Below are 25,794 nucleotides of genomic sequence, written 5' to 3'. Positions count from 1 at the left end.
TCAATTCAATCAACGACGATCAGCCATGTCGTCTTTTCAATCAATCAACGACGGTCTACCCGTCCTTCAAATCAATTCAATCAACGACGATCAGCCATATCGTCCTTTCAATCAATCAACAACGGTCTACCCGTCCTTCAAATCAATTAAATCAACGATGATCTGCCATGTCGCCCTATTCAATCAATCAACGGTGATCCGAATATTGTCCCACGGCCTATCCGTCTGCAACTAATTGTTCCCCACGAGAGTCCGCCTCGGCCTACCCCGAATGACTACTTCTACTTCAGTCTAGCTTCTAACACATTTTCCAGCAGTCTTATTGTTTGTCTCGGATGGTACTTGATAAGGAGATTGGCTCTGATTCCCAATAGATGGAATTTAACCTCCCTGACGCGACCTACCCGTGATTGTTGGAACTATTCGTGCCAAGGATAGCTTGACCCCCTCAAACGACGGTCCACCCGTCCAATTTCAAATCAACGACGGTCCACCCGTCCAACTTCAAATCAACGACGATCTATCCGTCCAATCTCAAATCAACGACGATCCACTCGTCCAAATTCAAATCAACGACGATCCACTCGTCCAAATTCAGATCAACGACGGTCCACCCGTCCAATTTCAAATCAACGACGATCTATCCGTCTAATTTCAAATCAACGATGGTTCAACGAGTCGTCCTTCAGTGATGACCCACCGTCTCAAATCAACGATGGTTCAACGAGTCGTCCTTCAGTGATGACCCACCGTCTCAAATCAACGATGGTTCAACGAGTCGTCCTCACCGATGACCCACCGTCTCAAATCAACGATGGTTCAACGAGTCGTCCTTCAGTGTTGACCCACCATTTCAAATCAACGATGGTTCAACGAGTCGTCCTTCAACGATGACCCACCGTCTCAAATCAACGATGGTTCAACGAGTCGTCCTCAACGATGACCCACCGTCTCAAATCAACGATGGTTCAACGAGTCATCCTTCAGTGATGACCCACCGTCTCAAATCAACGATGGTTCAACGAGTCGTCCTTCAGTGATGACCCACCGTCTCAAATCAACGATGGTTCAACGAGTCGTCCTTCAGCGATGACCCACCGTCTCAAATCAACGATGGTTCAACGAGTCGTCCTTCAGTGTTGACCCACCGTCTTAAATCAACGATGGTTCAACGAGTCGTCCTCAACGATGACCCACCGTCTTAAATCAACGATGGTTCAACGAGTCGTCCTTCAGTGACGACCCACCGTCTCAAATCAACGATGGTTCAACGAGTCGTCCTTCAGTGATGACCCACCGTCTCAAATCAACGATGGTTCAACGAGTCGTCCTCAACGATGACCCACCGTCTCAAATCAACGATGGTTCCCGAGTCATCCTCAACGATGATCCATCATCCATGTTCAACGATGGTCCATCCATTCTTTATGACTACCTCTATTTCAGACCAGCTTAGAGCACATTTTCCAGCAGTCCTATTGCTCTGTCTCGGATGGTCCTTGATAAAGAGATTGGCTCTGATTCCCAACAGATGGAATTTAACCTCCCTGACGCGACCTACCCGTGATTGTTGGAGTTCTTTGTATGCCGGATAAGGTTTGGTCCCCAACAACATTCATCGTTCCGCGATTAAACCATTTCCCCAAGCAGAGTCAAATGAACGACGGTCTGCCCGTCCAACTCTCAACTCAACGACGGTTCGCCCGTCCACTTTCAAATCAAACGAGCAACGGTTTGCCCGTCCAACTTCAAATCAACGACGGTCCACCCGTCCAAATTCAAATCAACGACGGTTTATCCGTCCAATTTCAAATCAACGACGGTCCACCCGTCCAAATTCAAATCAACGACGGTCTACCCGTCCAAATTCAAATCAACGACGATCTATCCGTCCAATTTCAAATCAACAACGGTCCACCCGTCCAAATTCAAATCAACGACGGTTTATCCGTCCAATTTCAAATCAACGACGGTCCACCCATCCAATTTCAAATCAACGACGGTCCACCCGTCCAAATTCAAATCAACGACGGTCTATCCGTCCAATTTCAAATCAACGACGGTCCATCCGTCCAATTTCAAGTCAACGGCGATCCACTCGTCCAAATTCAAATCAACGACGATCCACCCGTCCAAATTCAAATCAATGACGATCCACTCGTCCAAATTCAGATCAACGACGGTCCACCCGTCCAATTTCAAATCAACGACGATCTATCCGTCCCACAGTCTTTTTCCCCAACAGAGTCGATGCTGTTGCAAAAAAAGATTGTTCCCCAGGAGAGTCCACATTCCGTGATCTGGCTATCCAAGACTGCGAAGCAGCGGTCTATCCGCCCCGACGTCGAATCAAACAGGTTCTTCAAATTTCTTGCATTCTGGATAGCCTTGAAGAGGGTGTCTAGGAAACCTTTGACGTTACTTGTCTCCGGTCAATGGTGCTTCAAGTGCCGTCAAAGGGGGGATTCTGTAGACACCCCATTCTGGACTGTCCAGATAGCGTTATTTGTCAATCTTTTATTTCCCCAATGATGATCTTAGTCGAAAATAGTTTAAGGACAAAGGTGTGGTTGAGCTTTGAGCGTCCCGAACCTCTCTCAAAACCCCTTTCAAACCTTTCAAACCAGAGCCAAACAGCCCCAGCAGAACCCAATTGGCATACGCCAGTGTCCTGAAGGCGTACGCCAGTTATCTGCCACGTGTCAGTCATCGACCAGTGGCCCATCTTTTACTGGCGCACGCCAGTCAAATCCAGTCAAATCAACTTTATTCAGCCACTTGGGCGGGACTTTTTTGCCACCCTGACGTCGGCTACAGCGTCCCTGATGATTATATCGGCCAGGCCCGCTCCCCCTCTCTCCTACACCCCCCATCAACTAGTCCCATGCATTTAATGCATGGGAAGGCTCCAACCTTGCCCCAAGACAGCCAAACAGGCCCTAGCACCAGACTGATCTCAGTCTCTCTCCCCTATAAATACCCCCCTTGCATTCATTTGCAAGGGGTTGGCCTCATTAAGAAGAAAAAAGCTCTCTTCTTCCTCCTTTCTTGCTCTCCATCTCTTTTTCTCCCATTGAAAGAGAAAGGAAAACAGCCCACTTCCACACACCCTACTGACATCCAGTCACCATCTAGGCTTCTATCTCCAAGCTTTAAGTTCAACACCACCTTCACTCCTCAAACAAAAGGTATACCACCTTTGTGTGTCCCTTTCTGTTTTTGGGCCCCTGAGGGGAACCAGTGAGGCCCAGGCTAGTAAGTAATACTAGTCCTGGCCTTAAACTGGCAAAATACGACAAACGTATGAGGTGATACATGGCGCACGCCAGTAACCATATGCCGTACGCCAGTCATGGTAGAACGAGCACTACTGGCGTGGGGATCATGGATCACCATTTCTGTCATTTTATCTTCCTGTCAATCACCCTTGCATGCTAAATAACCAGTTTACCGCTTTCTGTATATTTAGAACTGTTTAGATGTAGTAGTCAATACTCACTTCTTATCTACTTAAAAGGCCTCTGGGATCCTTCTGGTCATGTTCCAGAGCCCAGATGATGCAAAAGCCAAGCACTGGATTAGGGTCAAACGTGCGTACGGCAGTCCATGACTGGCGTACGGCAGTTAAAGCTAGGATCCAGTGGCTGGCCCTTGCATCTTAGTTCAGTCTTGGCCTCCTTCCTGTCCCCACTCTGTTTAGGGGGTCTCTTGTCTATTTTCATGGCTTCAAGCCATCTCATCTGTCTGTAAATATATATACCCTGCTTATTTAACTGCATGGTCTGTCCTGGGTGTGCGCTGGTCCTTTTCCAGAGCCCAAAGGGTTGCAAACAAGGACTGTGAAACTGGATGAGTGGAGTACACCAGTCTTATTGTGGCGTGCGCAAGTCAAATCAACATGCAGTGGCTCGGCTAGTGCATGCTGGTAGAACTTGCTCACGCCCCTGCGGGGCAGCGTACTGCAACTTGTCCAGTTTGCTCAGTGCTTGTTCTCAATCTATATTTAGCATTGCAATCAAGCCATTCGTAAACATTTCGTCACATAATTGCAACTTGTTACAGTGTTTTAATCCCCATTATCTGTTCCCCCGCCCTAACTGGCTAAAAAAATGATCAAATGAGAGAAAAATGCAAACGTTTTATAAAATGCCCGAGTAGAGACCGATCTCCGGATTGGGCGAGAGGGGTGCCATAAAACCCTTCCCCTCTCGTAATCTGGCTCCCGAACCTCAGATATCGAAGGTGACGACGGTCCAGTCTACAAGCCTTTTCAAAGATCAAACAAACGTGGCAAACGTTTTCGAGTTCGGTTTCTTGGGTGCTCTCACCGCTAAAACCCGAGTGGCGACTCTGAATCGAGGCGTTTCGCCGCGCTTTTCCAAACACAAAGGGGGCCGCGCCCGATTTCACAAATGGAATTTTCGGGGGCGCGTGCCCACACGTTCAGGTTATAAATACGGCCTATTGAGTGGATATATACGGCTTTCATTTATGGAGGATGGTAATACGCTCAAAATTCTGAAATGAGGGGTGCAAAAATGCAGATTATTTGAAGGATTGTAATTAATTGGATGACTGATTTGTCGGAAGAGTTGCTATACAGGGTAATGTGATAGATATGAAAACCATAATTACTACCAAAAGTGCTACACATACAACGGTTGTGTAAAACACAATATACAACCAATCTCTAGTAATCCATTGCTATAATAAATGGTTAGGATTCGCTCAAACTCTTCCTTATAAAAGTTAAACTTTTCCTTGGAAGAGTTTTTTTAAAATCTAGACCATCCAAATACATCTGAACGGTCAGAATTACGCACACAACTAACACAACGGTTGTGCAAGTAGCATTTTGGAATTACCAATATGTAAACCAATGTTAGGCTTAGGACCTCCAAGTTGTGTTCATCCCAAAACTCTACGCCTATATACAATATCCAAAAGACAAGGTATTTAATAAAATAAGAGCGATTTAGAATTTATTCAAATGTCAGAATGAAAACTTAACTTCTAAAAGTGACCATGATGAAAATAAAGGTGTCCAGGCAGGCATGGACGGAATCAGGATTTTATCCTAACAGTGGCGAAATGTATACTTAAAACATAAAAAGATGCATTACAATATTAATAGTCATTTGTACATGGAGTACAAAAAAAAGTCTAACTTTAATTTCGGTCATCGATAATGCCACTCCCCAAATTTATAATGTACATCACTCCCCAAATTCCTATATGGATTTTCTAAATTGATAACCACACTCCCTTTTGATAGTGGCATTATAAATTTGGAGAGTGACATTATAATTAAATTCCCTTAATTTTAGGTTAAGTTGTTTTAGGGTTAGAGTGTGGAGTTTTTTTTTTCTTAATTATACATCATCATTTATATTATTTCACTTTGGTTAATTGAATTTAATTTTGGAATACTTTTTTGGGTCTCCTTTCTTGAAAAAAAAGAAGAAGATTTACGACTAGTATATACTACCTCCATCTCAAAATATTTGTCCGGTCCACAAAACAAAGACTAAATAATAATGCATTTCTTTCAATAAAAAATTCAAACTTTTTTCATAAATTAAAAGAACTCATTGATATCTAGTGAATTGTTGAAAAAAATTGTATTATTTTTATGTTACATTTTGGGACGGAAGGAGTAATAAAAAATAAGAAAAAAAATTAACAATGGCGAGACTATACAAATTAGGAATAAAAAAAATTCACATATAATAATTATATTTTTTAAAATTATTATCCTGGGGACTGCTGCCACTTGACTCTTGGTTCCATCCTTGTTAAAGTAATGTAATTGGAAATTGTTTGTCTTCATTTTTGCTGCCGACATTAACTTTTCTAACCTTTAATTATCTCTTTGGACTTTGCGTAATGGGCTCCTAGAAAAGCCAATGTTTGTTGAATTTATGAAAGGAAAATTAGAAAAGTAAGATAAAGCAAGAAGGAAGAAAAATGGAAAGTACTTTGCAGAAGATGCGTGTGGGCACACTGGAATATGTCGCCTTCTTGTTGCGCTTGGCCACAGTTCCTTTGGTGGCGGTTTATCTTAGAGCTAGATAACTGACACAAAATACGATAACACGATACAAATCGGACACAAAATTAGTGAGTTAGGATTGAACATTTCTGACACGAAACACGAAAATGACACAACTCGAGAACACAAATTCTAAATGGGTCGGGTTCGGATTGAACACGTGAGACACAAAATTGACACGACCAACACGGTTACTAATCTGTGTCACCCATTAATACGAATATATATAATATATATATATATATATATCTGTAATTCTATATAGAGTTGAGCAACAGACATGATAACACGACATGAACCGGACATGAAGTTAACGAGTTAGGGTTAAGCATTTCTGACACGAAACACAAAAATGACACGACTTGAGAAACACGAATTCTAAATGGATCGGATTGGGTGGTTTGTGACATGACCCGACCGACCCGACCCGACCCGACCTGTTACCCAAGTCTAGTTTCTCTTCGATTCATTAGGGATGAAACTAGTATTTTATCTTAGCAGTGACAAAATGTATATTAAAAAAATAAAAAAATGCATTACAATATTAATAATCATGGGCTCCATAAAAAATTAAAATAACATAACAAAAAATATAGTAAATGATATTTTTCATTTGCACATAGAGTATGAAAAAAGACTAATTTTAATTTTGGACATTGATAATACCACTCCAACAACAACAACAACAATAGCAGAACCCACGTAGTCCCCAATCATTGGGGTATGAGTCGGGTCGGATTAGAGACATACTTAACTTTTGGTAATATGTACAAAGTGGTTGATCTCAAAATACCATTTAAACAGTAGCCCCCTTATACGTGTTTTGCTGAGGAACTATGCCCCCAAATCAAAGTCAAATGGCATCAGAGAGGACATGCCTAAAGACCCAATTTAATTTATGTGCACATTATCATACTTCCTCCATTCAAGATTTTATCAGTTAGGTTCATGTAGTCTGATCATATGGAGTTGCTGAAAGGCCGGGAAAGGGATGATTGTCTTCCTTTCCTTACCTAGTGAAGTGGTCTGGAGTTGCTCTCACTTTTAGTAGTATCATTTAATATAGAAAGCAGAATGTAGCTTCAATTTCCATTTTCAAAAGTTTGCTCTCACTTCTAGTTTAGCATTATATATATTTGATCAGCTGATCTTGTATTTCTTTTGTTATTTCATATATCGTTCATTTGTTTAGGATCGAAGTTCGTTTTGGGCCCCTGAAAGGTCAGGGCCGGTCCTGAAAGGGCCAATATAGAATTCTTAGTTCCATTGCGTATAACTACTACAAATTCTTAGTTCTTTGATCCTCCCAATGTTTACTATAACAAAAAACATATTCGATGACATGTAAAAATATCACCAAACGTCCAAATTTTGTCACCTATCATCTTTGGTGACACAAGAAGAGGTGTCATTGTATCCATGACACTAAAAGTCAAGGGTGACAAAATTGTGTAGTTGTCACGGAATGGTGTCAACAGTGACAAAAATTTGGTGTCACCGAAGACAAATTTTTCATGACACAGTTGTCACCGAAAGTAACTGTGACAACAATATGGTGTCACAAAAGAGAGATTTTCTGTGACAAAGGTGATTATATCACAGAGAGTAACAATGACAGCACGATGTTGTCACGGAAGAGAGATTATTCTGTGACAAAAATTGTCACTAAAAGTACCGACCATGACAACCGATTGTGTGTCACCAATAACCTTTTGTTGTAGTAGACACACAACAGTGACAATCTCTTTTGTCACCAAAAAGAGGACTTTAGTAGCAATACAATTTATTCCATATATTGTTTTCACCTGCTTACAAATTAAATTTCAGATTTTTTTGTATCTTATAATTCAACTTAGTGAAACTTAAACTGCGAAGAAGCAAAATATAATTCAAATCAAATATCCATTAAGTCAACATTCATCATCCAACTTCAAAACGTTTCAAAACATTCATCCTCTAACAATGACCACTTCAAACTTAACATTACCTAAACTACACATCCATATCCAAAAAGAACTCAAAACTAGTGTTCCATTTACTCCATCTTGGTTAGCTTCGAAAAAGCAACTCCAACTCCTTTCAGTGACAACTTTACGCTTGTCACCGAAACTTGTCTTCAGTGACAAATTTTTTGTCACCAAATCCCCTCATTATTTGGCGCCCCAAGATCGGTTACCCAAAGGTTTTCAGTGACAAGCAGTCAAATTGTTTGTCACCGTTGAATATATTCCGTGTCAACACCATTTTTTTGTCACCAAATAGTGTCAAAAGGTGTCGGCCATTAGTGTTTTTTGTTGTAGTGATTTCCGGTTTGAAACTTCCAACTGCGAAACGATCTTTTAAATGAAACTATTTCATTAGAAAGGAAACTCTAATTTCTTAAAGCCAAAAATGCCTCTCTGAAATATAGACTAAGGGATGCATCTAGATCTTGATTCACTATTTCCATTTTTTTTTCTTGATTTTGATTGATTGCCTTTTTCTTAAAATTTTACTAGAAGTTTGAAATCTTAATGCGGGTAAGGAAACATCGTTTATCAATTATTACTTGCTGGGTCGGAGCGTAGACAAGCGAGCAAAGCCAAGGAAACAGGGAAGCCTGTCATAGAGCAATCGACTAGAAGTAGAAGACTGCTGGCTTGAGAGAAGGCGTGTGAGGCTTTGCTCAGCTTTAACCGAGGTTTCCACTAGTGGACGGTGATATTTGGGTTCCCAAACATAAGTGGTGGTTGCAAAATTTTTTGTTAGGGTGTTAAATTTTTTTGCCAGATGATAGGATGTTAGTACGTTACTATTTGTTAGATTAGCACAAGGGCCAACATCAATGGGTCTGTTTTTTTCCTCATTAGAAAGCTTAAATTCTACCGGATGTATTCAAGATAGAATAGATATAATAGAACGCTAACAAAATGGATACAAAAAATGCACAAAATATTAGATTTACCGTCGTCAATAATGCCATTATCAATGCTAATTACTTCTACACTGAAACGTGTATATATTTTTTAGTGATGGTTGATTCTATTGTGGAAAATGTCATGGGCTGCATTGGTGTGCAAAATATGGAGAAATGATGTGCAAATACGGGGAGAGGGGTGTTCAAACCTGGTGACTATGTGTTTGATACAATAGGGTGAGCCTAAAGACTTTAATAATAATAATAATAATAATAATAATAATAATAATAATATCTTTTTTAATTTTTATTTTTACACATTTTTAAGTCTTAATTTCAATATTTTGTGATGCCTCATTTTTCAACCCAACATAGTTACATAATTATTGTGTAGCTTGTTCATAATTTTTCGTGAGTTTTTCATATTTTATTTATATTTTTGGTATTTTTTTTTTATCATTTTTACCTATTTATTCTTGTTTAATTAGTATAAAATTATCCTTTTGGAAAAAAAATTTAAATTTTTGTGTGTAGTTGCTCTATTATTATTATTATTATTATTATTATTATTATTATATGCTATAATGTTTACAAAGGGTGTTGAAGTGCACACCCTTTAATGGCTATAGAGCTGTCTATGCTAAAGATTAGCCATGTGGATGCAATGGGTGGAATGGAGATCTCTGTTCCATGTAATTAACGATTGACACCTCATCTACCTCAAAGTGGACGTGACAAATGATTCTTCCAAGCCTTTTTAATTCAATGAAAGTGTTGTTAAATTTTTGTGTGTAGTTGCTCTATTATTATTATTATTATTATTATTATTATTATATGCTATAATGTTTACGAAGGGTGTTGAAGTGCACATCCTTTAATGGCTGTAGAGCTGCCTATGCTAAAGATTAGCCATGTGGATGCAATGGGTGGAATGGAGATCTCTGTTCCATGTAATTAACGATTGACACCTCATCTACCTAAAAGTGGACGCGCCAGATGATTCTTCCAAGCCTTTTTGATTCAATGAAAGTGTTGTTTTGATCAACTAATCAAATTTATTTTTATTTTCAAACATGAAAATGTGATCTTTGATGAGTAACAACGGATATTCGCTCTTTTCCATTTTTCAACTTTAACTTACCTTAAATCTCGAAAAACTATCGCGTGAAATTACAACTTACAAAGTTACTTTAGAAAATTTGCGAAACAATTTATGCAACCATCATCAATATATAACATGAGATCAGCTTCAATGGTAGATTGCCATTTTACGGAATCCTAAAAGTATATAATTAAGGTTAAACCTAGAAAATAAAATAATCTTAATAAGGTGGTGAAAATGACATTATTATTTTTCATTAATTAAGGAGACTTGGATGATCTTGTGCATCAATCTTAAGCTAAATGAGGTGTTAAGCATTTATTACGTGGAACAAAGATTTCACTTCCACCCATAGAATGGAGGGCTAGGATGTGAATTACCAATACATAACCAATTTTTATCAATAATTCTATGGGTAATGACCTATGGCCCGCTTTCGGTATCCCACAAAAATGATTTCATTAATGTTGCAATATTTTTTTGAGTGATTTTGTGAAAAATCAGCTCAATCGGACAATTATAACTAGGCGGCCTTATAACTATTAAAAAATCATTTTAGAATTAATGAAAGGCTCAGATCATTTGTATGTGACCCGAAAGCACTGATCTATGCACCATTAGGGCAATCCCGTTGGTACCCATAGACGGGTTGAATTTTTATTGCTAACGATACAAAAAGTAATTTTGTTGGTTGACAATCTATTCATTTGTCTAATCATTTTTCTAACCGTAGTAAACAAATAAAGGAATTCCATATCTATCAGGTCATTTTCCTTGCCCACTAGGAAATCATGTATTGGGCCACATAAATCCATTAGATGTAAAACTAATGAGAACTGTTAGAATGCATTTTAGAAAATAAAATAAAATAAAAAGGTTTCCAAGAGCAAATTAAGCTCGAACGTACACATATGCAAATCCACACTTTTGTTAAGAGCGTTTGCGCGTGCCCAGACACGTAGTATAAGTTAATATTCCCTCCATTCCAAAATAAATGTCCGGTCCGTAAAACGATGACTTAAAATAAATACGGTTTTTACAAGAAAAAATTTCAACTTTTTTATAAATTAAAAGAATTCATGGATATCTAGTAAATTGTTGAAGGAAATTTGAATTTTTCTTGAAAAATTCGTGTTATTTTTAAGTTCTCATTTTGCGAACCGGACACTTATTTTGAGACGGAAAGAGAGTATAACATTTCAATTTTGTGTTCTAATTATGCAACTCCAAAGCAATCACATGGTGGACCCAAAAAGTCTTCCGGAGCTATTTTTGTAAGAACAGTCATGAGTTACTATTCTCATACGTTAATGACTTTAATATCATGCTAATTAAAAAAAAGTCAACATAACTTTTGCTTGCACATATTCTTAAACCTATGTATGTGTTGGATTATTCGGGGAAGGGTCCTGTACATTTTCTTGCTGTCCAGTCCCGTCCATTTTCAATTTTTTGGGCTGCAATGATCAGTTCCGTTTATTTTGTTAAGCTTGTCGAGACCTTTTTCCACAAAAATCATGTTTGTCGGTTACCAATCCATATTTCATCTAAACATATTTATCTTTGAACAAATGGGTCCAATTAATTTAGTGTGATAAGTGGACGTATTAAATGAAAAATGTGTTCCGATCAGGTGTTTGATTGGTAACCGATGGATGTAATAATCCTTTTCGAGGTGAAAGGTCTTGACAAGTTGTATGAAATGAATGATTCCAATAATTATTATGGCCCGAAAAAAAACCCACAAAATTGAAACTGAACGGGACTGGACAGGACCCTTCCCTGAATTATTCTGTCAAAATCAGAATAACTTGTATTCGTACAAGGTTGAAAAAGCTCCTCTCCCCCAAAACCATGAGAAGTGCTACGTACACATTCTTAATTGGGTGGTGTCAACACCCCCTCAACCGCTTTAAATTAATTTTAACGTTTGTATAGAAATTCATGACAACTGTATATAAAACGTCATAACATTTGTATTGAAAATAACAACATTAATTTAAAATTCGTAACAACAAAGGTAGCAGTGGAGTGGTAGCCAAGTGGTAGGCACCATATACTCTCATGCATATGACTCGTTCGCAGTGGCGTAGCTAGGAATCTATATAAGTGGGGGCACCTTTTGAACACATTTCAATCAAAAAAATTCTTACCAAACAATGTTAGAGTAATAAATAATTAACGTTCGTGCTGAGAATTGAAAACCTAACCTATTTATTAAGAAAGTAACATACATAGAATATAAAACAAACAAATTTGAATTGTCTTAACGGATCAAGTTTAAGAGCAATTTACTACACAATATTTAGCAATCTTGCTTCCATTGTTAATAATTTCTAAAGTATAAAACCCAAAGCCCATGGTTTAGGCACTTTTGAATTGTGGACATAATGCGCGCATTAGAGAGTTCCAAAGAATAAGTGGCCGCTATTATTTGCATTAGATTCTCATTTCGCAAGTGTAATGACATTGTTCTAATATGTGAAATAAAATTGAGAATGAATGATATTCGAAATGTCTTAGAGTGATTAAAAGTAAATTTATGAAATACAATTACCAAGACAAAATGCCAAATATACATTTTTAAATTTTTGAATTCAGAAAAAAAAAAAAAAACAGTGGGTCCCTTACTCCCTCCGCCGCTGCTCGTATCTCACTAACTACAACTAACACCATTGACTATTACAAAAAAAAAAAATTAAAAAAAAATCGAAAGAGCAAAACAAAAACTCATAAAACTAAATGCTACGAATTCAAAGCTGATGTTAAAATTTGTGTATTCAAGTGTTATAAAAAATCATGAAACAAAAACTAATGCTACGGATTATTTTGCAAAACATTAATTAAGCACAACTATTGTACGAAGATGGATTTTTTTATGTTGATTGTTATTTTCTTTACAGTTTTTCGGGTTGTAGAGGTCAGGTGTGAAATCCCGGTGACTATGTGTTTGATACAATAGGGTGAACATAAAGACTTTAAAAATAATCATAATAATAAAATCTCTTTTTTAATTTTTATTTTTACACATTTTAAAGTCTTAATTTAAATATTTTTGTGATGTCTTATTTTTCAACCCAATATAGTTACATAATTATTGTGTAATTTGTTCATATTTTTTCGTGAATTTTTCATATTTTATTTGTATTTTTTGGTATTTTTTTAATCATTTTTATCTATTTATTTTTGTTTAATTTATATAAAATTAACCTTTTGGAAAAAAAAAATTAAATTTTTTTGTCGAGTTGCTCTATTATTATTATTATTATTATTATTATTATATGCTATAATGTTTACGAAGGGTGTTGAAGTGCACACCCCTTAATGGCCGTAGAGTTGCCTATGCTAAAGATTAGCCATGTGGATGCAATGTGTGGAATGGAGATCTCCATTCCATGTAATTAACGATTGACACCTCATCTACCTCAAAGTGGACATGCTAGATAATTCTTCCAAACCTTTTTAATTCAATGAAAGTGTTGTTTTGATCAACTAATCAAATTTATTTTTATTTTCAAACATGAAAATGTGATCTTTGATGAGTAACAACGGATTTTCGCTCTTTTCCATTTTTCAACTTTAACTTACCTTAAATCTCCAAAAACTATCGCGTGAAATTACAACTTACAAATTTACTTTAGAAAATTTGCCAAACAATTGATGCAACCATCATCAATATATAACATGAGATCTGCTTCGATGGTAGATTGCCGTTTTACGGAATCCTAAAAGTATATACTCAAGGTTAAACCTAGAAAATAAAATAATCTTAATTAGGTGGTGAAAAAGACATTATTTTGTTCAATTAATTAAGGAGACTTGGATGATCTTGTGCATCAATCTTAAGCTAAATGAGGTGTTAAGCATTTATTACGTGGAACAGAGATTTAACTTCCACGCATAGAATGGAGGGCTAGGGTGTGAATTACCAATACATAACCAATTTTTATCAATAATTCTATGGTAATGACCGACGGCCCGCTTTCGGTATCCCACAAAAATGATTTCATTAATGTTGCAATATTTTTTTGAGTGATTTTGTGAAAAATCAACTCAATGGACATTTATAACTATTCAAAAAATCATTTTAGAATTAATGAAAGGTTCAGATCATTTGTATGTGACCCGAAAGCACTGATCTATGCACCATTGGGGCAACCCGTCGGTACCCATAGACGGGTTGAATTTTTATTGCTACGATACAAAAAGTAATTTTGTTGGTTGACAATCTATTCGATCATTTGTCTAATCATTTTTCAAACCGTAGTAAACAAATGAAGGAATTCCATATCTATCAGGTCAATTTCCTTGCCCACTAGGAAATCATGTATTGGGCCACATAAATCCATTAGATGTAAAACTAATGAGAACTGTTAGAATGCATTTAAGAAAATAAAATAAAATAAAAAGGTTTCCAACAGCAAATTAAGCTCGAACGTACACATATGCAAATCCACACTTCTGTTAAGAGCGTTTGCGCGTGCCCACACACGTAGTATAAGTTAATATTCCTTCCATTCCAAAATAACGGTCGGGTCAGTAAAACAAGTACTTAAAAATAATATATTATTTACAAGAAAAAATTTTAACTCTTTTTTTTTTTAAATTAAAAGAACTCATGGATATCTAGTAAATTGTTGAAGAAAATTTGAATTTTTCTTGAAAAATTCGTGTTATTACTTATTTTAAGACAGAGAGAGCGTAACATTTCAATTTTATATTCTAAGTATGCAACTCCAAAGCAATCACATGGTGGACCCACAAAAGTCTTCCGGAGCTACTCCCTCCGTCCCAATTTGTTTGTCTAATTGTCGAAATACGTATCTTTCAAAAATATACTTATATCTTACATTTTATAATATTTTTTATAATTTTAAAAATTTTGTATAATAAAACTAATTGAGATCTATCAAATAAGATCTATATTGCATATTAAAAACATTATGAATTAAAAATTATAGCCAATTCTTTGAGATGTTAAACGCTTTCAAAAAGTCAAAAAGAGGACAAACAAACCGGGACGGAGGGAGTATTTTTTAAGAACAGTCATGAGTTACTTTTCTCATACGTTAATGTCTTTTAGGGTAAATTACTAAAAAAAGTCAACATAACTTATGCTTGCACATATTCTTAAACATATGAATGTGTTGGATTATTCGAGGAAGGGTCCTGTCCATTTTCTTACTGTCCAGTTTCGTCCATTTTCAATTTTTGGACCCCGTCCCGGGTCCGCAACAATGATCAGATCCGTTCATGTTGTAGAGTTCGTCGAAACCTCCTACCATGCAACAAAATCATGTTCGTCGGTTACCAATCTACATCTCATCTAAACATATTTATCTTTGAACAAATGGGTCCAATCCAGTGTGATAGGTGCATGTATTCAATGAAAAATGTACTCCGATCAGGCTTCGATTGGTAACCGATGAACGTAATAACCCTTTTTGAGGTGGAAGGTCTCGACGAGTTCTATAAAATGAAAGGTTTCGATCATTGTTGTCGGCTCCAAAAGAGACCCACAAAATCGAAACTGAATGAGACTTGACAATTAGAAAACTGGACAGGACCTTCCCCGAATTATTCTGTCAAAATCAGGATAACTTGTATTCGTACAAGGTTGAAAAAGCTCATGTCCCCCCAAAACCATGAGGAGTGCTACGTACACATTCTTATATAATTATGTGGTGCTTTAAATTTGTAACATTTGTATTGAAATTCATGACAACTGTATATAAAACGTCATAACGTTTGCATTGAAAATAACAACATTAATTTAAAATTCGTAATAACAAATGTAGTAGTGGAATAATAGCCAAGTGGTAGGTACCACGTACATATATATACTCTCATATATGACTTGTTTGCACTGGCTATTGCCAAAAAAAAAAAAAAAATCGTAAGAGCATGTTAGGATCGACACACACACTCACACGATTTACGAGTATAAACAATAAAGAATCAACACAGAGATATACGTGGTTCCTCAAAACCGGGTACGTCCACGGGAGCGAGAGCGGCTGCTGTTCTTTATTATCACAATATGAATTAGGGTTTACAACATAGAGTATTTATATTGACTTTATTCTAACCCTAATCTGGTATTTGGTCTGTATCCCAAAAATACCCCTGTACGAACCCTACTATACAACGCCTCCTGCACCCCCCAATAACATATGAGCCATAGTTCTAACAATCTCCACCTTGGCGAATTCACTCTCGCCCCTTCAGAAGATAACCATCACTATCCAATAAGTTGGGGGGATGCCTCCATTTTCCTAGCACCAGGAGACATTAACCAAGTCCAAGCAATGCTTGAACTTGTCTGCAGTAACCGTCTTTGTCAACATATCAGCTGCATTCTCAGAAGTGTGCACCTTTTTCAGTATCAAATCTCCTGCATCAATCAACTCTCTCACCTTGTGAAACCTCATGTCGATATGCTTGGTTCGAGCATGATACACCTGATGCTTTGCCAAATAAATGGCACTCTGACTGTCACAATGCAACTGAACTCCACCTTGATCTATGCCAAGCTCCTTAACAAACCCTTTCAACCACAATGCTTCCTTAGCTGCCTCAGTCACCGCCATATACTCAGACTCAGTAGTGGATAAAGCCACCAGAGGTTGTACCATGGATCTCCAAAAATAGGCCCACCCACAAGTGTAAACACATAACCAGTTGTAGACCTTCTGTCATCCAAACCCCCAGCATAATTCGCATCCACATACCCAACAACTGAAATCTGACCCCGTTGCCTACCAAACATAATCCCGCGATCTGAAGTACCTTTCAAGTATCTGAACATCCACTTGACTGCCTTCCAATGCTCTCTGCCTGGTTTGGCCATGTACTTACTGACTGTGCTAACTGCATGTGCCAAATCAGGCCTCGTACAAACTATTGCATACATTAAGCAACCCACTGCACTTGCATAAGGCACTCTTGACATATCTTCAATTTCTTCATCTGACACCGGACACTGAGCTGAAGATAATCTGAAATGACTTGCCAATGGAGTGCTGACCGGTTTGGCATTATTCATACTAAACCTCTCCAACACTTTCACGACATAATTCTTTTGAGATAACCACAACTTACCAGCTGACCTATCTCTGCGAATCTCCATCCCAAGTATCTTCCTAGCCGCTCCTAAATCCTTTATGTCAAACTCTTTACCCAATAAAGACTTCAACTTGTTTACTTCAACCATACTCTTCGCAGCAATCAGCATATCATCCACATAAAGAAGCAAGAAAATATAGGAACCATCATCAAGACTCTTAACATAAACGCAACAATCATACTCACAGCGTGTGTACCCAATCTGTATCATGAAAGAGTCAAACCTCTTGTACCATTGTCTTGGAGACTGTTTCAGCCCATAAAGGGACTTCTTCAACTTACAAACAAGATGCTCAGTCTCTGGCTGCTTGAACCCCTCAGGCTGTTCCATGTATATGACTTCCTCCAAATCACCATGGAGGAATGCCGTTTTCACATCCATTTGCTCTAACTCCAGATCATAGCTAGCCACCAATGCCAAGATAATCCTGATTGACGTATGCCTCACCACTGGAGAAAAGACCTCATCAAAATCAATCCCCTTCCTCTGTGAATACCCCTTTGCCACTAACCGAGCCTTGAACTTTTCCCTCTCCTTTTCTGTTGCTGCCTCTTTCCGCTTGTATACCCACTTACAACCCACTGGCTTCTTTTCCTTGGGCAGTTCTTTCAACTCCTAAGTCTTATTCTTATGCAAAGACTCCATTTCCTCTACCATGGCTTCCATCCATTGGTCCATTTCAGAACTCGTAATAGCATCCTGAAAAGTAGATGGATCCCCACTAGTAGTAGTCAATGCATAAGAAACCAAGTCATCAAACCCATACCTCACTGGTGGCTTGATAGTGCGCTTGGTTCTCCCAGCGGCCAAGCTTTGCTGCTACTCCTGCTACTGCTGTTGATCAAGCTGTTCATCTGGCTGAGTATCACCTATATCAAACTCTCCAGCTCAATCTGTACGCCCTGTTGTTTGCTGTTCACTTTCTCTGACTCAGAATTTTGAACCCTCTGATGTGCCTTGATCATAGAATCCTCATCAAATACCACATCCCTACTGATCACCACTTTCTTTGTCTCTGAATCCCAAAGCTTGTACCCTTTGACCCCTTTCTCATAACCAAGAAAGATACACTGTCTAGACTTCGCATCAAGTTTTGACCTCTCATCACTAGGAACATGAACATAGGCCGGACACCCAAAAATTCTCAACCCTGAGTAGTTAACCTCTTTCTCTGTCCACATCTCCTCAGCTACCTTCCCATCCAAAGCAGCACTCGGTGACCTGTTTATAACAAAGCATGCCATACTCACTGCTTCTGCCCAAAAAACCTTCGGAAGTCCCGCATTCAATCTCAAACACCGTGTCCTTTCTGCAATGGTTCTGTTCATTCTTTTTGCCACCCCATTCTGCTGTGGTGTCTTTCGAACTGTAAAGTGTCGCTGAATCCCATGTTCCTTACAAAACTTCAGAAAAGGCCCATTCTTGAATTCTTTCCCATTATCTGTCCTGAGGCACTTAATCTTTTTCCCTATCTGGTTTTCCACTTTAGCTTTCCACACTCTGAACTTAGCAAAGACTTCAGACTTGTGCTTCATGAAGTACACCCAAACTTTCCTTGAAAAATCATCAATAAAGGTTAAGAAATACAGAGATCCTCCTTTCGAAGCTACCCTCACTGGCCCCCAAACATCTGAATGAACGTAGTCAAGAATTTTCTTCGTTCTGTGAGTTGCATTCCTAAACTGCACCTTACACTGTTTTCCCAGAACACAAAACTTGCAGAAATTCAATTTACACGATTTAACCCCTTTCAGCAGATTCCTCTTATGTAGCTCTAACATCCCACGCTCTCCCATATGTCCCAACCGCATATGCCAAAGCATAGTATCATCAGTATTGTCTGTTGTAGTGGCAGCAGCTCCACCTACAACTGTACTCCCTACCAACTTGTAAATATTACCAGTAACTTTACAAGCCTTCATCATCACCATAGCACCCTTCGTTACCTTCATGAGTCCACTCTCTGTTTTATACCCACAGCCATTGGAGTCTAAGGTTCCCAACGAAATTAAATTCTTTCTCAATTCTGGAACATGTCTAACATCCCCCAAAGTCCTCACAACACCATCATACATTCTGATTTTAATTGTGCCTATTCCTATGACTTTACACGATGCATCGTTACCTATAAGAACATTACCATAATCCACTGACCTGTATATGTTGAACCATTCCTTGATAGGAGATATGTGAAAAGAACATGCTGAATCCATAATCCACGAATCTGCCATGTGATCTGAACTTGCTGAGACCGAAAGCATATCACCATCATCTGACTCCTGCTCCACAACGTTTGCAGAAGTTGATCCATCTTTCCTCTCCCCTGCTTTTCCCTTCTTCTTCCAGTCAGTTCCCTTACTTTTCTGCGGACAGTCTTTCTTTATGTGCCCCGGTTCATGACACCTATAACACTTGAACTCAAACGTGCCCTCGGACCTGTTCTTTGACTGAGACCTCCCACGCCCCGAAACTGATTTACCCCTCTCATTCTTCCTGCCACGATCCCCGTACCCCTTAACCACCAGACCTTCACCCTGCAGCAATTCTGTTTGTTGCTTGCGTTGATTATACGCCAGAAGGGCTGCAGTGACTTCCTCCAGTTCTAGGGTTTCTTTCCCCCAAAGTAAGGTTGTAACTAGGGTTTCGAGAGAAATCGGTAGTGAACACAGTAACATCAGCGCTTGGTCTTCCTCCTCAAACTTTACGTCAATTCGTTGCAGGTCGCTCACAACTTGATTAAACGTGTTGATATGCTGAATCAGATCAGCACCCTCGGCCATCTTCAACCCAAACAGTTTCTGCTTTAGAAATAGTTTGTTCGTCAACGATTTTGACATATACCTGCCCTCCAGTTTAGTCCAAACCCCAGCCGGCGATTCATCACCCAACACATGATACATAACTTCGTCTGCAAGACACAGACGAATCGTACTCACCGCCTTCATCTGGAGTTCTTCCCAATCGTCGTTAGACATGGCTTCTGGCTTCGCCTTCAATCCCTTGTACAAGCCCTGCTGCACCAACAGATCCTTTACCCGCTGTTGCCACAATCCGAAATTCGAAGTTCCATCGAACTTCATCACATCGAACTTCGAAACAGACGAACTCGATGACATCGTTCTTCTGTGTGATCTAAAACAGCCTGTAGCTTTGATACCACTTGTTAGGATCGACATACACACTCACACGATTTACGAGTATAAACAATAAAGAATCAACACAGAGATATACGTGGTTCTCCAAAACCGGGTACGTCCACGGGAGCGAGAGCGGCTGCTGTTCTTTATTATCACAGTATGAATTAGGGTTTACAACATAGAGTATTTATATGGACTCTATTCTAACCCTAATCTGGTATTTGGTCTGTATCCCAAAAATACCCCTGTACGAACCCTACCATACAACGCCCCCTGCACCCCCCAATAACATATGAGCCATAGTTCTAACAGAGCAAAACAAAAACTCGTAAAACTAAATGCTATGAATTCAAAGTTGATGTTAAAATTTTTGTATTCAAGTGTTGTGAATTTTTATACAAAAGTTTTATATAAAATCATGAAGTAAAAAATAATGCTACGGATTATTTTGCAAAACATTAATTATGAATTCCAGACGCTTAAGAGTAAGAGGGTGCATGCACATTTTATGCAGCCCTATTTGGGTATTTATTTTAGCATTCTCTCTCTCTAGAAGTGTAGGTATATATGGGGCACGCCTTATATAATTCCATGAAAAGAAAGTCTCCATTTTGCTTCTGCAATGGAAAGCTTAAGTTTTTATGTTGGAGTGACAGGTAAACTATAAGCTCTCTCTCTCTCTCTCTCTCTCTCTCTCTCTCTCTATATATATATATATATATATATATAATTTTTTTTTTTTTTGTACGTAAGTTCTTTGGATTTGTCAGATTACGAGCTAGAAGTAACAAATAAAAGTTTCCTAATTTTCTTCTATATGTTCCAGGCAACATTATCTCTGTTCTACTCTATCTTTCTCCACTGTAAGTATCTACTTCTGAAGAACAAGAAAAAGGAAGGGGAGAGAGAGAGAGAGAGAGAGAGAGAGAGAGAGAGAGAGAGAGAGAGAGAGAGAGAGAGAGAGATCTGAGTTGTTTTGTTATTTTTTGAAATGGTTATCATGAATTTCCATACTCCTTTTCTTACATTCGCACCACCTTTTTTCCTTTTTTATGTGAAATTATAATATTTTTTATCTGTTCCTCTTTTACACTTTAAATGGTATGCTGTATATTCAAATAAGAGTGAAATAAGGAATGTATTATTATTTTGTCATTATACTTTCTCACGCTTCAGCAGTATGCTGTAAATTCAAATAAGGGCAAAATAAGGAGTGCAGTAGTGCACGTAGATGCATGAATAAAAAAGAGTATAAAAATCGAATTTCAAAATGATATATTAAAATTTAAATAAATATATATATTTCAATGAAACGTTAATTAATTTGCAGAGGAACATTTAGGAGGATTGTGAAGCATAGATCAACAGAGGAGTTTGAGAGCTTTCCATACATTTCCACATTGCTAAGCTCAACCCTGTGGACTTACTATGGAATCACAAAGCCAGGGAGTTATCTTGTGGCCACTGTAAATGGTTTTGGCGCTGTCGTCCAAGTTATATATTTGTCATTGTTCTTAGCATTTGCACCTCCAAGAATTAAGGTACGTAATCTACTTACTCAATGCCATCAAAATAATAATGTGATTGATAACCATAGATCGATATATGGGAATAATTTCAGGCTAAGACTGCGATATTAGCCGGGATTTTGGATGTGGGATTCGCGGTTGCAGCAATTCTAGTGACTCATTTCGCAGCGCCGGGAGATCTGAGGATTGATGTGATTGGTTTCCTGTGTGCGAGTTTAAATATAGTCATGTATGGCTCACCTCTTGCTGCCATGGTAAGTTGGACCAAATACTAATTACATTCATGTGGCGGCTCCAGAATTTTTTTCCAAGGTAGTCAGTCATAATAGAGTAACTTGATGCCGTTAACTCTTAAGTACAAAATTACCTATATATGACTAACTTAATAATAGATATATCTCTTTGACATATAGTATTTAACTTGCTGATTGAAATAAGTAATCTTACGTAACAAATTTCTCAGAAAACAGTGGTAACGACTAAAAGCGTGGAGTACATGCCATTCTTTCTCTCGTTATTCATGTTCCTGAACGGAGGGATTTGGACTTTCTATGCTGTCCTTGTTCAAGACTGGTTCCTTGGAGTAAGTTATTATTACTCCGTATTATGTTTGAAGTAATTCTGAACTTTGAAAAAAATAAAATTTCTTTTTACAGTATTTTTTATTTTTTATCTACGCTGAGATTTTGACTAGATTTCGAGCATGATGGGCATGTTTTTTTTTCCCCTTCTAGTTCTATAGTCATGACGAACCCAAACATTACTTTTTATTCATTCTTAACCAAAAGCTAAAAAAAAATAATAATGACACCTTAAAATATGCTGGAAATTAAGCCATTTTTACAAAATTATGCAAGAAGCCACCAACCAAATGAGTATATGATATGAAATGCACAATACTGACCCTTATGTATAAGTGCATTTTTACATATACTAAAGAGCAATGTCCCAATATAAATTTCGTTTGGTTGGAAACGGTACACAGCCCTGGCCGGAAAAATTCACAATTTTGACTTGTCTTGAATTCATATATATCATTTGTCGCATAAATCGTAAGATCTCATAGCAAAAAAGGGGGGCCTATATCAAAAATTATATGTGGCTCCTTTGTTTAGTGATTTTTCGATTATGTGTATGGTTTTTTCTCTTTGTGATAGTATTATCAATTATGAATCCAATCCAAATGCCATGAATTTATCAGGGGTGCACTTTGCAAACTATACAAAATCCGAAAGAGAGATTGTATTGTTCCGCTTTTTTTTTTCAAGAGCAAAAGGGTGGATGAGGGGGCGATCATTTACAGGGATATTCCCTGGGCAACCATATTGTCTCCAGGCTTCAAACCGCAAAGGATCCCATGAGGGACCAATAACACATACGTAGGTGTTTCTGGCGGTTCTAGTAAGACCCACCAGGTTACGAGGCATGAGGGGACGTTTTCCGCAGATCTCATAGTAAAATACTAAAACCCCTCTAATTTATCTGCGAAACATTTTTTGCTTTCACTATGGTCACCTACTCACTATCACCCTCCTATGAAGAAACCAAGATGAAATCTTTATTGGGTATATAGTCTATATAAGTGGATCTAGAGATGCTACAGGGCGCTCCTCGTAGTACGTGCACCCTGTAAGAAAGATCCGGTTTGTCCATCTCGGTAATTAATGGTTCTATGTTTGTTAACTTTTACCGATAAGAGTTAACTTTGACCGATATCGATAAAAGTTGACAAACATATCTGAACCATTTTTTGGCAAGATAGACGATCTGGATCTATCTTAGTGGATGCAGTACCGACCATTGTGAATTTTGATGAGTGTTCAGTTGCTTATAAACTTGCTTTCAGCACAATTTCCCCCCAACATGATCCGGTTTAATAGGCAAATTGATTACGCTTACTTTCATCTTAAGATAAATAGGTTTGAGTTTGACATTAGGAAAAAGACAAGAAAAAGATGTTATTGCTTGCCACAATAATCGGAGTTTTTCCACAAGCAAACGAAGCCAGGAGGGATGAGATACATCAGGACCAAAGATTTTAAACATCTTAAACATAGAGCACACCTAGAGGATTGATGGAGTGTGTTAATTAGATTTCTTGGAATGTTTCAACCTAAAATCAATTGACTATAGATAGAATAGCCTCTAGATTTTATTAAGCAAGTTTGGGTGGCTTAGATGAGTAATGTGGAATAAAGTCTAATGGAGTGGAAGTATGAAATGGGCTTTATCGCTCGAAGGTTTGAATCTTATCACCTGATAAAGTCAAAATTTGACGGTCATTAATTGTAAGGTCTTGTATCTAAATCTAAATGTATGTAAGCTAGTTCGAACATCCAACTATCAAGAAACCTGGAGATATGTGTATGTAGACATCTCTTCAGATTTAACACTAACACCGCCTCTCCCCCATTCCAACCATGTTGTCAAATAAAGAGTGTTGGAATCCTATTGTGGATGAGGGGAAAAAATGAATATAGAGGGAACAAATGGTTAAAAAATTCTAATATCCCAGATTTGGAGGAAGTGAGTACTTATCAAAAGAACACTTTCATTGAATTAAAAAGGCTTGGAAGAATAATTTTAATTGCACATCCATTTTAAGGTAGATGAGGTGTCAATCATTTATTACATGGAATGGAGATCTCTATTCCACCCATTGGACCCACGTGGCTAATCTTTGGCATAGGCAGCTCTACATCCAATAAAGGGTGTGCACTTCAACACCTTTCGGAAATAATAATAATAATAACAATAATAATAATAATAAAAGCCTTTAGCTAGGCTCACTCTATTGTATCAAACACATAATCACCATGCTTGAACACCCATCTTCCCGTATTTGCACATATTTCTCTATATTATGCACACCAATGCAGCCCATTGTCCACAATTGAATCAACCATCACTAAGGCTCCGTTGAGTTGCATGGAAAAGATGAGAAATGATGGAAAAATCAATTTTTTCTGTAACTTTATGCGCGTTCAGTTACCAAAAAAGTTACAAGACTCACAACTAGAAATGTACACGTTTCAGTGTAGAAGGAATTACCATTGATAATGACATTATTGACGAGGGTGATCCTAATATTTTGTTCAGTTTTTGTAAGTATAAATTTTGTTAGCGTTCTATAATCTATTATATCTATTCTATCTTGAATGTCAGGTAGAATTTAAGCTTTTTAATGGTGGAAAAAAAAAAAAAAAAACACATCCAATGGTCGTGTAGTGCTCGCTCCAAACAAGCGTGAGGTTTAGGATTCGACTCCTGTGGACATGATGTTAGCCCTTGTGCTAATCTAACAAATACTAGTATAACGTACTAATATCCTAGAGTTCGTCTATTAGCTGGACTAATTTGAGGGATTAGATCAGAAAGGCGAGTAAAAGAAGGGACGTCGATAGAATTATGGATTGATTATATGCATACGATATGATGAACCATATTAATTACAGAAACATCAACGAATATTGAGACATTTTGTACACGTGAATATTGAAATTCGCAAGGTGTGATTGGATGGTAAATGTCTTTTTCAGGTACCGAATGCCGCTGGATTTCTTTTTGGAACAATTCAACTGGTGCTCTACGCGATTTACAGACGATCAAAGGGGTCCGAACAAGTCTCAAATGATCTAGAGGATGCTTGGCAACATGAGCAACTCCTTCCCTCTTCTAGTCCAAATGTTTCATAATAGCTAGCTATAACAAGTAGAAGTAAAAATGGTAAAAACTATGGTCTTAAATCATTTACTTCTCTTATTGATTGCAAGATATATAGAAGGAGAAAAGGATTAGAATTGCACCACCTACATCCTTTAGATTTTTGTTTTTTTTTTTTTTATCTTCCGAGAATTCTATTTTGACTAAGAATACCTGTTGGATCAATTGCATTGTCACTACGGAGAAACCCAATAGGAAAATGACGGCCAATGACGTGTTTTGATAATTA

The 25,794-nt window shown here is 37.8% G+C and overlaps 1 protein-coding gene and 1 non-coding gene across 2 annotated transcripts; one reads left to right on the top strand and one right to left on the bottom strand.

Moving 5' to 3' along the window:
* Positions 1–6,871: 6,871 nt before the first annotated feature.
* LOC131334947 (small nucleolar RNA snoR100) lies at positions 6,872–6,979 on the bottom strand. The gene has a single exon (XR_009202348.1). It is a non-coding gene; the product is annotated as a small nucleolar RNA snoR100 (small nucleolar RNA).
* Positions 6,980–20,855: 13,876 nt separating this feature from the next.
* On the top strand, positions 20,856–25,539 carry LOC131333517 (bidirectional sugar transporter SWEET17-like). Its single transcript, XM_058368079.1, has 6 exons — positions 20,856–20,969; positions 21,140–21,176; positions 21,644–21,854; positions 21,935–22,096; positions 22,306–22,425; positions 25,382–25,539. Exons 1-6 carry the CDS (start codon positions 20,936–20,938, stop codon positions 25,535–25,537), a joined length of 720 nt encoding a protein of 239 aa, XP_058224062.1. The 5' UTR covers positions 20,856–20,935; the 3' UTR covers positions 25,538–25,539.
* The last annotated feature ends 255 nt before the right edge of the window (positions 25,540–25,794 follow it).

This window comes from Rhododendron vialii, chromosome 7a (assembly GCF_030253575.1).
Source record: "Rhododendron vialii isolate Sample 1 chromosome 7a, ASM3025357v1".
NCBI lineage: Eukaryota > Viridiplantae > Streptophyta > Magnoliopsida > Ericales > Ericaceae > Rhododendron > Rhododendron vialii.
This window is presented reverse-complemented; position numbering and strand designations above follow the sequence as displayed.

What these genes read in the sequence shown, in the direction of transcription:
- LOC131333517 (XM_058368079.1), top strand. Translation starts at nt 20,936, where the DNA reads ATGGAAAGCTTAAGTTTTTATGTTGGAGTGACAG. An exon ending in TTTTTATGTTGGAGTGACAG is followed by an intron (nt 20,970 to 21,139) that starts GTAAACTATAAG and finishes TATATGTTCCAG; the next exon opens with GCAACATTATCTCTGTTCTA. An exon ending in CTACTCTATCTTTCTCCACT is followed by an intron (nt 21,177 to 21,643) that starts GTAAGTATCTAC and finishes ATTAATTTGCAG; the next exon opens with AGGAACATTTAGGAGGATTG.